The sequence below is a fragment of the Oryx dammah genome, unplaced genomic scaffold, assembly GCF_014754425.2.
Source record: "Oryx dammah isolate SB20612 unplaced genomic scaffold, SCBI_Odam_1.1 HiC_scaffold_11, whole genome shotgun sequence".
Classification (NCBI taxonomy): Eukaryota; Metazoa; Chordata; class Mammalia; order Artiodactyla; family Bovidae; genus Oryx; species Oryx dammah.
This window is the reverse complement of record NW_024070195.1, coordinates 31,005,393-31,019,465: the sequence shown is the minus strand read 5'-3', so window position 1 is coordinate 31,019,465 and position 14,073 is coordinate 31,005,393. Positions and strand designations below refer to the sequence as shown.

The 14,073-nt window shown below is 41.4% G+C and overlaps 2 protein-coding genes across 3 annotated transcripts in view; one reads left to right on the top strand and one right to left on the bottom strand.

Moving 5' to 3' along the window:
* Nucleotides 1-8,436, bottom strand: part of LOC120870051 (24-hydroxycholesterol 7-alpha-hydroxylase) — an 85,943-nt gene extending 77,507 nt beyond the window's left edge. Inside the window, exon 1 of the mRNA XM_040249527.1 lies at nucleotides 7,989-8,436. Coding sequence (XP_040105461.1) covers nucleotides 7,989-8,165 — 177 coding nt within the window. The 5' untranslated portion in view covers nucleotides 8,166-8,436. The remainder of the gene's footprint in view (nucleotides 1-7,988) is intronic.
* Nucleotides 8,437-8,565: 129 nt separating this feature from the next.
* The window catches only part of SLC25A27 (solute carrier family 25 member 27), a 28,530-nt gene continuing 23,022 nt past the window's right edge, over nucleotides 8,566-14,073 (top strand). For both annotated transcript variants that reach the window (XM_040249529.1, XM_040249528.1), the window contains exons 1-3: nucleotides 8,566-8,884; nucleotides 11,350-11,541; nucleotides 13,559-13,643. In XM_040249529.1, coding sequence (XP_040105463.1) covers nucleotides 8,779-8,884; nucleotides 11,350-11,541; nucleotides 13,559-13,643 — 383 coding nt within the window. In that variant the 5' untranslated portion in view covers nucleotides 8,566-8,778. The remainder of the gene's footprint in view (nucleotides 8,885-11,349; nucleotides 11,542-13,558; nucleotides 13,644-14,073) is intronic.

The window sequence follows — 14,073 nt, the reverse complement described above, 5'->3', positions numbered from 1 at the left end:
GAGTCCCTTGGACAGAAAGGAGGTCAAGCCAGTCAATACTTAAGGAAATCAACTCTGAATAGTCATTGGAAGGACTGACTCTGAATCTGAAGCATCAATACTTTTGGCCATCTGATGTGAAGAGACGATTCTTTGGAAAAGACCCTGATACTGGGAAAGACTGAGGGCAGGAGGAGAAGGGGGCGACAGAGGATGAGATGGTTGTCTGGCACCACTGACTCAATGGACACGAGTGTGAGCAAACTCCGGGAGACAGTGAAGGACAGGGAAGCCTGGCACGCTGCAATTCATGAGGTGGCGAAGTGTCGGACATGACCTGGTGACTGAACAACAGCAGTTATTATGAATATCTCAAAGTACCGTCAGGCTCATCACACTTCAATATGAGTCATTTCCAGATCGGCATGAAATGGCATGTGACCATTCCTGGAACATACTGTTGGATGCTATTAGGCAACTATGGGCCTAACAGCTGATACCCCAAAATAGTGAAGCCTCATATTTTTCCATTAGTGATGCAGACATCTACGATGTTTCCCACGTTCCCTACCTTCAGTGGTTTATTACTGAATACTTAGAAGAAGATGAATCATTTTCATTGTTGAAGGTTTGCTCAAGTGAGAATTCTTAAGTTTCCATCAGGAAAGTGGCCTTTGGTGACACGTACAGGCACTCTGGCCACATTATAGGTAATACTGTCCATCTCACTTGATATTAAGTCCAAGTTCTAGTTTCTCAAGCCCAACTTTTTAGAGTTACCTCAGACCCTTTTCATTCTTTCACACAGCACGTTCCATTCACCAGGAAATCCTGCTGCTTCCACTTTTAAGAGAGATCCAGTCACTTCTCAAACTTCCAACTGCTATCACCATGGTACAAGCCACCAGGGTCTCAAGCTTGAATTCTTGCCAAAACCTTCAAATTATCTTTTTTTTTTAAGTTCTATGTTTTTATTTTTAACAGAGTGCCCAAAATGACCGTTTAAAATTTAAATCAGATCACATTACTGCTCTGCTCAAAACACAAAGTTTCCCACTTCACTCTAAGTTACAACGTTCTCTTTATAATCTGTAATGACCTACATGGGAAAAGAATTTGAAGAAGAATGAATGTATGTATATGTATAACTGAATAACTCTGCTGTACACCTGAAATTAACACAGCATCAGCTATACTCTAATGCATGCGTGCGTACTTAATAGCTTCAGTCTTGTTCAACTCTTTGCGACCCTACAGACCATAGCCCACCAGACTCCTCTGGTAAGAATACTGGAGTGGGTTGCCATGCCCTCCTCCAGGTGATCTTCCTGACCCAAGGATCAAACCCTAGTGTCTTAAGTCTCCTGCACTGCGAGGTAGGTTGTTTCTCTACCACTAGCGCCACCTGGGAAACCCCATAATCTAATCTAAAATAAAAATTAAATTAAAAAAATACACTGACATTTTGAATCTGATCATTTACTCCACAGATATACTGGCACACATAGAAATGACATTTGTTGCTGCATTATTTATAATAGAGAAATATAGAAACAAACCATGTCAATCATTAGGTGACTAAGTGAACTATGACTCAGGGAATATTCTGCAGCTTTTAAAACAAATGCAGATGCTTTTGTGTCTGTGTAGGATGAAAGAAAAGAGGCGTCGATGACAAAAATCATATTTTTAAAGGCATCAGTTGGGGAGAGTTGGGGAAACAATAAGATCTAAATGGACTAAAACTCCACCGAAAATAGGAGTGAACTGATTTAGTGACTAGGTCATTATTTCCCTGGTAGCATCTGTGAATTCTGGGGATGGACCAGGTCAGGTCTGAAATAGGCACATTTGAAAAACCTACCGGTAATAAGAAATTTAACGCTGAAACATTGAACACTTTTTCCGGAATATTAGGAAAAAGACAAGCTTATCTATGTACACCATTTTTATTCAACAATATATTAGAAGTTTCTCTTTATGTTGGAGAAGGGAATGGCTACCCACTCCAGTATTCTGGCCTGGAGAATTCCATGGATTGTATAGGCAAAGAGTTGGACACAACTGAGCGACTTTCACTTCACTTCACTTTTCTTTATGTAAGAAAAAGAAATAAAAGGCATAAAGATCAGAAAACAGGAAATAAACTTATTTGTTTGTAGGATATATTGTGTATGTCTAAAAATCCTAGGAAATCTACAAAATAACTACTGGAACTAATAAGTGAATTTGGCAAGATAAGAGAATACAAAACAAAAACAATTATATCTTTTATGTGCCAGAGTGATATCACTGGAAAACAAAAGTGAAAACAATTTATGGACTTCCTTAGGCGTCCAGTGGTTAACACTCTGCACTTCTAAGGCAGGGGTTGGAGGTTTGATCCCTGGTCAGGGAACTAAGATCCCCATATGCCCGCTAGGCAGTGCAGCCAAGGGGAATAAAAAGTGAAAACAATCTACAATTTCTGCAATATCCTCAAGGTATCTACAACAGCCTTAAGAATATAAAATACTTCAGAAAAATAATTAACAATCACAGGCAAGAATCCCATCATTAGAAACTACAAAATATGCCTAAAAAAGTTATATAACAAATGGGAGATATGGCAGTTATAGAAGACAATATCATTAAAAAGTTAATTTTCCCTCAATTTTTCTGTAGACTTAACAAACTTCCAATTATATTTCCATCAGTTTTTATTATTGATATTGGCAAGCCAATTCAAAAATTTATATTAAAATGCAAATAATCTTAAATGCATTTTCATACTGTTCATGGGGTTCTCAAGGCAAGAATACTGAAGTGGATTACCATTCCCTTCTCCAGCAGACCACGTTTTGTCAGAACTGTCCACCATGACCTGTCCATCTTGGGTGGCCCTACATGGCATGCATGGCTCATAGTTTCATTGAATTTGACAAGGCTGTGATCCAAGTGATCAGCTGGGTTCAGTTCAGTTCAGTCTCTCAGTCGTGTCTGACTCTTTGCGACCCCGTGAATCGCAGCACGCCAGGCCTCCCTGTCCATCACCAACTCCCAGAGTTCACTCAAACTTACATCCATCAAGTCGGTGATGCCAAAAAAAAAAAAAAAGTTGGTGATGCCATCCAGCCATCTCATCCTCTGTTGTCCCCTTTTTATCCTGCCCCCAATCCCTCCTAGCATCACAGTCTTTTTCAATGAGTCAACTCTTCGCATAGCCTTAACTAGATGGACCTTTGTTGGCAAAGTAATGTCTCTGCTTTTGAATATGCTATCTAGGTTGGTCATAACTTTCCTTCCAAAGAGTAAGCGTCTTTTAATTTCATGGCTGCAGTCACCATCTGCAGTGATTTTGGAGCCCCCCAAAATAAAGTCTGACATTGTTTCCACTGTTTCCCCATCTATTTCCCATGAAGTGATGGGACCAGATGCCATGATCTTCATTTTCTGAATGTTGAGCTTTAAAGCCAACTTTTTAACTCTCCTCTTTCACTTTCATCAAGAGGATCTTTAGTTCCTCTTCACTTTCTGCCATAAGGGTGGTGTCATCTGCATATCCGAGGTTATTGATATTTCTCCCGGCAATCTTGATTCCATCTTGTGCTTCTTCCAGTCCAGCGTTTCTCATGATGTACTCTGCATAGAAGTTAAATAAGCAGGGTGACAGTATACAGCCTTGACATACTCCTTTTCCTATTTGGAACCAGTCTGTTGTTCCATGTCCAGTTCTAACTGTTGCTTCCTGACCTGCATATAGGTTTCTCAAGAGGCAGGTCAGGTGGTCTGGTATGCCCATCTCTTTCAGAATTTCCCACAGTTTATTGTGATCCACACAGTCAAAGGCTTTGGCATAGTCAATAAAGCAAAAATAGATGTTTTTCTGGAACTCTCTTGCTTTTTCGATGATCCAGTGGATGTTGGCAATTTGATCTCTGGTTCCTCTGCCTTTTCTAAAACCAGCTTGAACATCTGGAAGTTCACAGTTCACGTATTGCTAAAGCCTGGCTTGGAGAATTTTGAGCATTACTTTTCTAGCATGTGAGATGAATGCAACTGCGGTAGTTTGAGCATTCTTTTGCATTGCCTTTCTTTGAGATTGCAATGAAAACTGACCTTTTCCAGTCCTGTGGCCACTACTAAGTTTTCCAAATTTGCTGACATATTGAATGCAACACTTTCACAGCATCATCTTTCAGGATTTGAAATAGCTCAACTGGAATTCCATCACCTCCACTAGCTTTGTTCGTAGTGATGCTTTCTAAGGCCCACTTGACTTCACATTCCGGGATGTCTGGCTCTAGGTGAGTGATCACACCATCGTGATTATCTTGGTCTTGAAGATCTTTTTTGTACAGTTCTGTGTATTCTTGCCACCTCTTCTTAATATCTTCTGCTTCTGTTAGGTCCATACCATTTCTGTTGTTTATCGAGCCCATCTTTGCATGTAATGTTCCCTTGGTATCTCTGATTTTCCAAGAGATCTCTAGTCTTTCCCATTCTGTTGTTTTCCTCTATTTCTTTGCATTGATCACTGAGGAAGGCTTTCTTATCTCTTCTTGCTATTCTTTGGAACTCTGCATTCAGATGCTTATATCTTTCCTTTTCTCCTTTTCTTTTCGCTTCTCTTCACAGCTATTTGTGAGTTGGGTTAGTTTTCTGTAATTGTAGTTTCCATTCTGTCTGCCATCTGATAGATAAGGATAAGAGCCTTTGGAAGCTTTCTGATAGGAGAAACTGGCTGTGGGGAATCTGGCTCTTGCTCTGGTGGGTGGGGCCATGCTCAGTAAACCTTTAATCCAATTGTCTGTTGATGGGTGGGGCTGTGTTCCCTCCCAGTTGTTTGGCCTAAAGCCAAATTATGGTAGGTTTAATGGTGGTAATGGAGACCTCCTTCAAAAGGACTTACGCCAGACTACAGAATTCAGTGTCCCTGACTCCATGGCAGGCCATTGTCAACTCACGCCTCTGTCTGGGTCAGTCTCTTGTGAGGTCACTGCTCCTTTCTCCTGGGTCCTGGTCTGCACAAGGTTTTGTTTGTGCCATCCAAGAGTGTGTTTCCCTAGTCCTATGGAACTTCAGTAATCAAATCCCTCTGGCCTCCAAAGTCAAATTTCCTGGGGGTTCTGAGTCCCTCTCCAGATCCCCAGATGTTGGATAACCTGTTGTGGGCCCTAGAACTTTCACAACAGTGTGAGAACTTCTTTGATATAATGGTTCTCCAGTTTGTGGGTCGTCTGCTCAGTGGCTCTCTGGTGGGACACACACGCAGAGCCTCCCACGTCTGCTGCAGCCAAAGCCCTTATCCCTGAAGCAGGCCACTGCTGACCCACAGGAGGCACCCAGAGACTCAAAGGCAAGTTTGGCTCAGTCTCTTGTGGGGTCCCTGCATCCTGGTGCCCACAAGGTTTTGTTTGAGCCACAGTTGGAACGGGACATGGAACACTAACCGGTTCCAAATTGGGCAAGGAGTACATCAAGGCTGCATATTGTCACCCTGTTTATTTAACCTATATGCAGAGTACATCACGTGAAATACCCAACTGGATGAAGCACAAGTTGGAATCAAGACTGCTGGGAGAAATATCAACAACCTCAGATATGAAGATGACACCATCCTTATGACAGAAAGCGAAGAGGAACTAAAGAGCCTCTTGCTGAAAGTGAAAGAGGAGAGTGAAAAAGCTGGCTTAAAACTCAACATTCAAAAAACGAAGATCATGGCATCCGGTCCCATCACTTCATGGCAAATAGATGGGGGAACAATGGAAACAGTGACAGACTTTATTTTCTTGGGCTCCAAAATCACTGCAGATGGTGACTGCAGCCATGAAATTAAAAGACGCTTGCTCCTTGGAAGAAAACCTGTGACAAACCTAGACAGCATATTAAAAAGCAGAGACATTACTTTGCCGACAAAGGTCTGTCTAGTCAAAGCTATGGTTTTTCCAGTAGTCAAGTATAGATGTGAGAGTTGGACCATAAAGAAAGCTGAGCACCCAAGAACTGATGCCTTTGAACTGTGGTGTTGGAGAAGACTCTTGAGAGTCCCTTGGACTGAAAGGAGATTAAACCAGTCAATCCTACAGGAAATCAATCCTGAATATTCATTGGAAGGACTGATGCTGAAGCTGAAACTCCAATACTTTGGCCATCTGATGCAAAGAACTGACTCACTGGAAAAGACCCTGATGCTGGGAAAGATTAAAGGCAGGAAGCGAAGGGGACCACAGAGGATGAGATGGTTGGATAGCATCATCGACTCCATGGACATGAGTTTGAGCAAGCTCCGGGAGTTGGTGATGGACAGGGAAGCCTGGCATACTGCAGTCCATGGGGTCGCAACGAAACGGACACGACTGAGCAACTGAACTGAACTGAACTGAATCTTGAATGCCACATGAATGCCAAAATATTCAAATAATTTTCACTACCTGTTTTAAAGATGTACTATAACTGTATTTGTTTTTATTTATTTACTGTATTAGTGTTAACAAAGGAGTGGGCATTTAATCAATGGAATAGGATAGAAAGGCTAGACATAGATCTACACATATATGTCAATTAATCTTTGAAATGCTGCAAAAGGCAATTCAGTGAGGAAAGGAAAGTCCTTCAAGAAATGATACTGAAACAACTGGACATAGAGATGGGAAAAAAGTAAAACTCATCCCTTCTGTACATGTCACAAAAAAATTGACTCTAAGTGGCTCTAGGACCTAAATGTAAAACAGAAAGCTATAAATCTTTTAGAAGAAAACAGAATAAACTTTGTGACCTTGCTTGAGCTTCTAAGACAAGCTTTCAGAAACATTCATAAGGATTTATCAAGATCATATATCTAAGGAAGGCTACAGAAGAGCAAGATGTATTTCTTTAAAAGGTAGTATTTTTCATCTATCAAACTGGCAAGAATTATGGTACCTAGTGCGGGCCAGGATATGAGTGTCAGGAAATCTCCTACACTCAAAGGAAAAGAAAAAGGATTCTTACATAACTCTTTAATCCTTACATAATCCTTAGGTGCAACACAATAATATAAACAATTTAATGTCCTTTAGGTAGTCTTACATTTAGGTATTTATTCTGATGAGCTGTCTTGGTGGCTCAGAGGTTAAAGCGTCTGCCTGCAATGTGGGAGATCTGGGTTTGATCCCTGGGTCGGGAAGATCCCCTGGAGAAGGAAATGGCAACCCACTCCAGTATTCTTGCCTGGAGAATCCCGTGGACAGAGGAGCCTGGTAGGCTACAGTCCACGGGGTGCAAAGAGTCGGACGACTCTTTGAGCTACTTCACTTTCACTTTCTGATGAAACAATCAGGCAAGTGCAAAACAATCAGGTAAGTGCAAAAAATACAAACAGTGCAAACACACAGGAACATACACATGAGACTGTTGAAGCATTGTTTGAAATAAAGAAAAAAGTTAGCAGTAACCTATATACTATTTTTGAAAGATATATTTAAAAGTGATTTTAAAGACAAAAACATGTACCACAATGATTACTAATATCCTTAGTGTGCAGTGAAAATGGACCTCACCATAATCAAATAACATCAGCAGAAAATACAGTGCCCACTGTATTTGTAAAGACCAAGTTTGCAAGCCATTTTTACAACTGCCTGGTGTTAATCTTGTTTTGGATACTAATTTATTAAGTGTTTTCATAAATCGAAATTAATTATATTACACTTCTGTCTTCCCAATCACTGAATTTAGTTAATATATATACACTTTAGATTTTTAATCTATGATGAAGTAACGAGCACTTTTAAATTAATTTCTACTTCCAAAAAGGCACTGACAAGCTGTCTTGTATTTCACAACTCATAAAAACCTATTTCTTTAGAAAAATCTTGCATAAGACAGTTGATTGTTAGCTAACTTACTCATAAATGGCTAGATCGTTTAACTGTGGGCAGTAGGTAGGTTCCCCACGTTCTAACATTGCATTTTAGATGTAACGAAAGAAAATAAAAAAGAATACATTATCTCTTCCGGAAACCCTATGTGCTCAGGCCACCTACCTTGATTCTTGCTTTCTCTATAAATTCTAGAGGGGTTTTTCCAAACTCAAATCCAGCTCCAATCCAAGGAATCCAGCCCCTTATGCACGGGGGTCTACGCAAGTTCTTCCACTGAAGAAATAATAAAACAGCAACACAACCTAAGATTATAATCACTGTTGGGGAAATGAATTCCATGTTTTTGTCTAGCACCTTCCTGAGTCAGAGAAGGGAAAAGTCTTGCTTCTTCGCCCTGGAACAGGGCACTCACTCGACCTCCCAACTTTTCCGTTGTGACTTTTGTAGCTTGCTCGACTTCTTAACTGTAGCCTCTTTTCCCCGCCCCAATTTTTAGGTAACTTTTGCAACATCTCTTCCTCCCACGTACACGAATTTTTCAAGTCCTGGCTCTCCGGGACAGAATGCAGGGGTTGGTTCCAGCTGGGGCGAGTGCAGAGGGTGGAGGAGGGAGCCCTGTTACCATGGAGACCAGGGGAGTGGTTCAGGGGCAGCTGGCTTGCGACCAATCAGAGAACTCGGCCGAAGGGGGCGGAGCCACGCGGACTACATTTCCCAGAAGCCTCGGGGGCTTCGAGCTGTTTTCCGCTCCCCATCCGCTGGGCTGTTGTAGCCTGGGGCTGCCAGGGAGGCTGCGGGTTCGTTGGGCCCGCCGGGCCGAGCCAAGCTAGAGAAATGATCACCGCCTCGCAGCGTGTCGCTTGAGAAGGGGCCGCCCTGGCCGGGTGGCAGGCCAGCCGCGGCGCGGGACGCGGGCCAGAAGGGGCGTATCGTCGTCCCGTGCTGCTGCTGAATGTCGACTCCAGACGATGCCGAGAGGCTCTCGCCGCTCGCCCAGAGATGGCCCCGCGCGAGCAAGTTCCTCCTGTCGGGCTGCGCGGCCACCGTGGCCGAGCTAGGTACCCGGCCGTCCAGCCTTGGCCTCCCCCGCTCGACCTCCAGGGGCCGCCCGAGGGTGGGGGGCCGGGCCGGTGGCTTCGTTTCCGAGTGCATGCAACCCTGTCGGTCCACACCTGTCCTACTGGCAGGTGTGGCGGGGTGGGGGCAAGGCCAGTCTTGGGAGGAGGAAGACGAGGAGGGAGTGGAGGTCACGAAGGTTTCTTCCTTCCAATTTTGTCTCCGTCGGATGTGCTGTTGCACCTGAATGTGTCCTTTTAGAAGCTTCCTGAGCTGTTACTCCCCTCTAGGCATCATTTTCCCTTTTGTGAGGATGCCCCCTTTAAAAACACAATCCACTTTCCGTCTTTATTGAGGACATCTCTGTTTATATTCTTACCCAGCCTCACTATATCGTTGTGTTTTGGGTCCAAGTTGTGGACTCAACTTGTGGGACTTAAGTTCTTAACCCATTCCTTACCGAGCATCCATCCACTCAGCATCTGCCTGTTGACCTCTTTGAGCTGAGCTCAGCTACACTGTGTATACCTTGCGAGAGTCTGAGAGGTTAATATATAAACGCTAAATCCAAGGCAAGGCATCGATTGATCACATTATCATAATGACCACAGTGCAGGAGACTGTGGAGATACAGTTAAAAAGAGCTTCTTACAGGTTGGTGGGGAGACATGCAGAGACAGACAGTTACATTATGCTACTTATTGTAATGGAGGTGTTATCATAAGGGCAGAGAGGATGAACAATTACATCTGCGTGAGCAAGTCAGAGGGGCTACTTAGAGCGGAGTTATGATGCTCTTGCAAGAACAGGAGGTGCTTCTTGCAGGAATTTTATGAGTATAGGGCCCGTGTTTCCCCTGTGAAGCCTTCCCTGTGCATTTTAACATGACGCTTTCATCTTTTTGCCCATTTTCAAAAAAAAGAAAAAGCAGTAGCTCCAATGTGTTTTCATTTGTAAATGTTAGTTTGCCCTGTTCTAAAACAAGTTTACTTTTGCTCCTGGTGCTCATCCTTTCTTTCTCTTTGAACCCTCCTTATTTTTTTTCTCTCTGTTCCCCTAAAGCTGAAGAATTATTATCCATTGTTTTCACTGAAATACAATTCATCAACTTAAAAAAATTTTAAAGCAGATTTCTAAATGATTAGCTATATTCCCAGTTTCTTGTTTTTGTTTTTGTTTTTAACCCAGTGTTTCCCCTGTGACCAATGGCTTTTGTAAAGGAAACTTCCTCCTGTTAAAAACTTGTGGAGAATTGTGTGGGGGCGAGGAGTGAGAACCAAGGGAATCAAAATATGAGATAGTTTTGAGTACAAAACGATTTAGGATCAGAACCTGAAGCATTATTTAAGTAACCAGCCAGAAAGTCAAAATTATTTGAATAGGCATAATTATGCTAATACAGAAGTGGCTGTATCTTAAGATTTTGCAGGCTTCATATGTCAGTAAAGCACTGCTTAAATTCTCTGTATGCACACAACTTGTGTTTTAGGAAAACAATCAGCAAGATAATTAACTTTTTCAAAGACCAGTGGTGCAGATTGACTATTCTCTTGGAAAAGGCACAGCTATGGTTTTGTATCAGGTGGTGGTCACTGGAAAGACATGCAGTGTCACTAATGTTTATGAACTTATCTGAATCGTTGTGTATATAAAGTTAAGAGCTTGATCTTCCTTATGTGAGCCAGTTAGCTTCACTTGTTTCAAGGCAAAAGGTCTACCTCTAATTCAAGATGTAATCATTAGGAAAAAATTTCAAGTATAGTTAGTATTTTGTTAAGGAGGTCATGCAGAAAACTCATCAGTGCTGGGAAAAAAACACTCAACACTACCTTTCTTGAAAGAATATTGAGCCTGCTACCCTTGGGTAGAAAAGAAATGATAAACTCTATGATGCATCTTCTATTTTTCAGACAGTCAGGCCAGTGATTCATCTACATGGGAGCATTGGCCATGAAATGACAGAATTCAGCTTCATCTGGCATTTATTAAGAACCTGCCATAATAGTACAGTATTCTAAAAGTCACGTTGGCTCTTAATCACGGTTGCAGACCAGAGCACATCTTAGACTATAGATACCTGAAATTATTCCCACTGGAAAGCAAAAATTGAGGACAAAAGTAGGTTTTAGATGGACATTTATGACTGAAAAGAACCCAAGGCTTGTCACTTTTTGTTTTCTTTCTGGTGCTCTGGGACAGTGATTCTCAAGTTTGGGAGTGTGTCAGAATCCACTGATGTCTTAACCCCATCTGCCTTCTGAAATTCCATAGGTGTGGGGCTAGGAAATAATGTAATTTTTAACAGTCTCCCTAGTTGATTCTGATGTATTCTGAAATTTGAGAATCACCCATCTTGTGGTGACTAAAATCTGGGTCCTGTGATTTTTCTAAAAAAAATTTTGTTCGCTTTTCTGAATGTTATGGGTTTCCCCCTCGTTTTGTTTTTTCTTGTCGTTCTTGTTGTCAGCAACCTTTCCCCTCGACCTCACAAAAACTCGACTTCAAATACAAGGAGAAGCTGCCCTTGCTCGGTTGGGAGATGGTGCAACAGAGTCTGCTCCGTATAGGGGCATGGTACGCACCGCCCTAGGGATTGTCCAGGAGGAAGGCTTTCTAAAGCTCTGGCAAGGAGTGACACCCGCCATTTACAGACACATAGGTATTTATCTTGATTCTAGTTTGTCATGATTTCTGTGTTTGTCTCCTCTGCTTTCCTGTTGAGTTGTGTCGAAAAGCCAGCTAGTTCCCTTCTACTAATGTGATAAATGAATATATAATCTCTTAACCACCAATGCTTATTAAGGAATTATAGCCTCAGGGCTTTGTTAATTCATACAAAAGTATTTAGGGATGAACTGTCATGATGTCATGATATTTTCTAATGCACTCTGAAATAATTGAGGAAAAGAAAAAGCAAGTAAGGTGAAAATGATAGTAATTGATAAATCTCCATGATAGACATAGAGTATTATTTTTCTCTACTTTGCTGTATGCTTGAAAGGATTCCTAATGAAAAGGTTTTTTAATTTTAAGAAAGAAGAAGATGAATCACTGCAATTTTTATCAACTTGAGGAACTTTTAAACACAAAATTTATTTATTTTTTTACAGTCTTTGAAATTGAAAATATATTTGAATGCAATGCCAGATCTTACCAGTCTCTATTCCTTGTGTCCAAGGCCAGGTTGATCTCAAATAAAGCAAGGGTGACTGTGTAATCCAACCTTGGCAACAGAGTAAAAGCAACACAGGTGATTTTTGCCTCACTTCCCAGGCTACCTATGTGGGCATTTAGTCACTCTGAAAGGAAAACAGTTGAAATTATAATACTGCCAGTGAGAAACTTTTCTGCTCTGCTTCCAGTGGGGCACCCACAATAATAGAAGTTATTGAATTTCTAGCTTGTGGACAGAACATAAACTTGCCTTCAAAAGGAGAAGGGATGGGTATGGCATTTTCCTCCTCTCTATGTATTCTTAATTATTCCTCAAGTATGTAGGGACCTTTGATCAGAAAAGTGCCCAGTACCAATATTTACCAGCTTTGTATTTTTAAAGCTTCAGTTTTCCAGATGAGCACATTACAGTATATTCACCAGGAACTGTCCAGAAATATGATTGTTTTGGTACTTTGTATGATTTTGATATGTTTTATTCTAAAATCCTGCATCAAACTTCCTGAAATATCAAAAAAAGCTCTCTCTCTGAATACCGTGTATTGATTTTCATGATTTTTCTTTCTTATTCTTTTCTTTAATAGCTTCTTCTTGCTTCCCATTATCATTTTGAGTTTCACTTCTTTTCATTTGTATTTTATTGACCACCATATGTGGTTTTATAGTTAAGATTCATTTCATATGTTTGAGATTGATTACCTTAACATAGTAAATTATCCAGTGAAGTTGTATGTGTTTATTGAATGAAAATGCCTGCTGTGTCCTAAGCTCTGTACTAGGGTGTGTAGTGTAATGAAAACACACAAAATCTGCCTTGAAAGGCTCATGGTCTGCTGGAAAGATGAACAAGTAAACCAAGTTAGTTTCTAATCAAGATGATAAGTGCAGTATTAGACACACACCTGGGGAGTTCTGGGGGATCACAGAAGGATGACAGGTGTGATGACAGCCTGGAACACTGGAGGCCAGGTCAGAGGGCGCTTTCTGGAAACATGTTCTTTGAGTGAAGTCTTGAAAGAGTAGGAGGAGTTAGCAATGATAAGCCATTATTATAGAAGGGATCGCTTCTTGGCCTTTTGGCTAAGATCAAGTGGTGGCTCAGATGGAAAGCGTCTGTCTACAATGTGGGAGACCTGGGTTCGATCCCTGGGTCGGGAAGTTCCCTGGAGAAGGAAACGGCAACCCACTCCAGTACTCTTGCCTAGAAAATCCCATGGACGGAGGAGCCTGGTGTCCATTGGGTCGCAAAGAGTTGGACTCTACTGAGTGACTTCACTTCACTATAGAAGGGATAATCCATTCAAGAAAGATCAGGCAACATAAAAGGCCTGAGGCTTTACAAGGCATGCACTTTTGGAGAGCCACCAAGGCCAGGTGTCAGAAGCCTAGGTTATATGAGAGGAAGACACTGCTAGGGAGATCAGCTAGGCTACGTCAAAGCATCCTCTTACTTTATTAAAGGTAGGGCTGAATTCATCCTTTCAATGCTCTGTTTTGCACAGTGTATTCTGGAGGTCGAATGGTCACTTATGAACATCTCCGTGAAGTTGTGTTTGGCAAAAGTGAAGATAAGCATTATCCCCTTTGGTAAGTTTTGCTTTGAAAATAATACACTGTATTGTACAACACAGGGAATGTAGCCAGTATCTTAACTATAAATAGAGCCTAACCTTTACAAATTGTGAATCACTATATTGTACACCTATAATTTATTTAATATCATACATCCACTATATTTCAGTTTTTATAAAAAGAAAGGAGAAAGAGTCCAGGGACAGAGTCTCTTCAAAGAGAGGAACGTTTTCAAAACCCTTTCATTTCGTAAAACTACTAAAACAGTAACCTATAAAACTTGGCTTACCAGCCTTTGTTAGACTGACTACATCAATGCTGTTTTTATTCCCCTGTGGTCAGAATTAAACTGCAGTTAAATTATATCTTTGAAGCAATTCTCCCTCCTTTGAATTTCAGGCCATTAAAGGGGCCTGAAACTTCAGATTTGAATTTTGACTCCTGG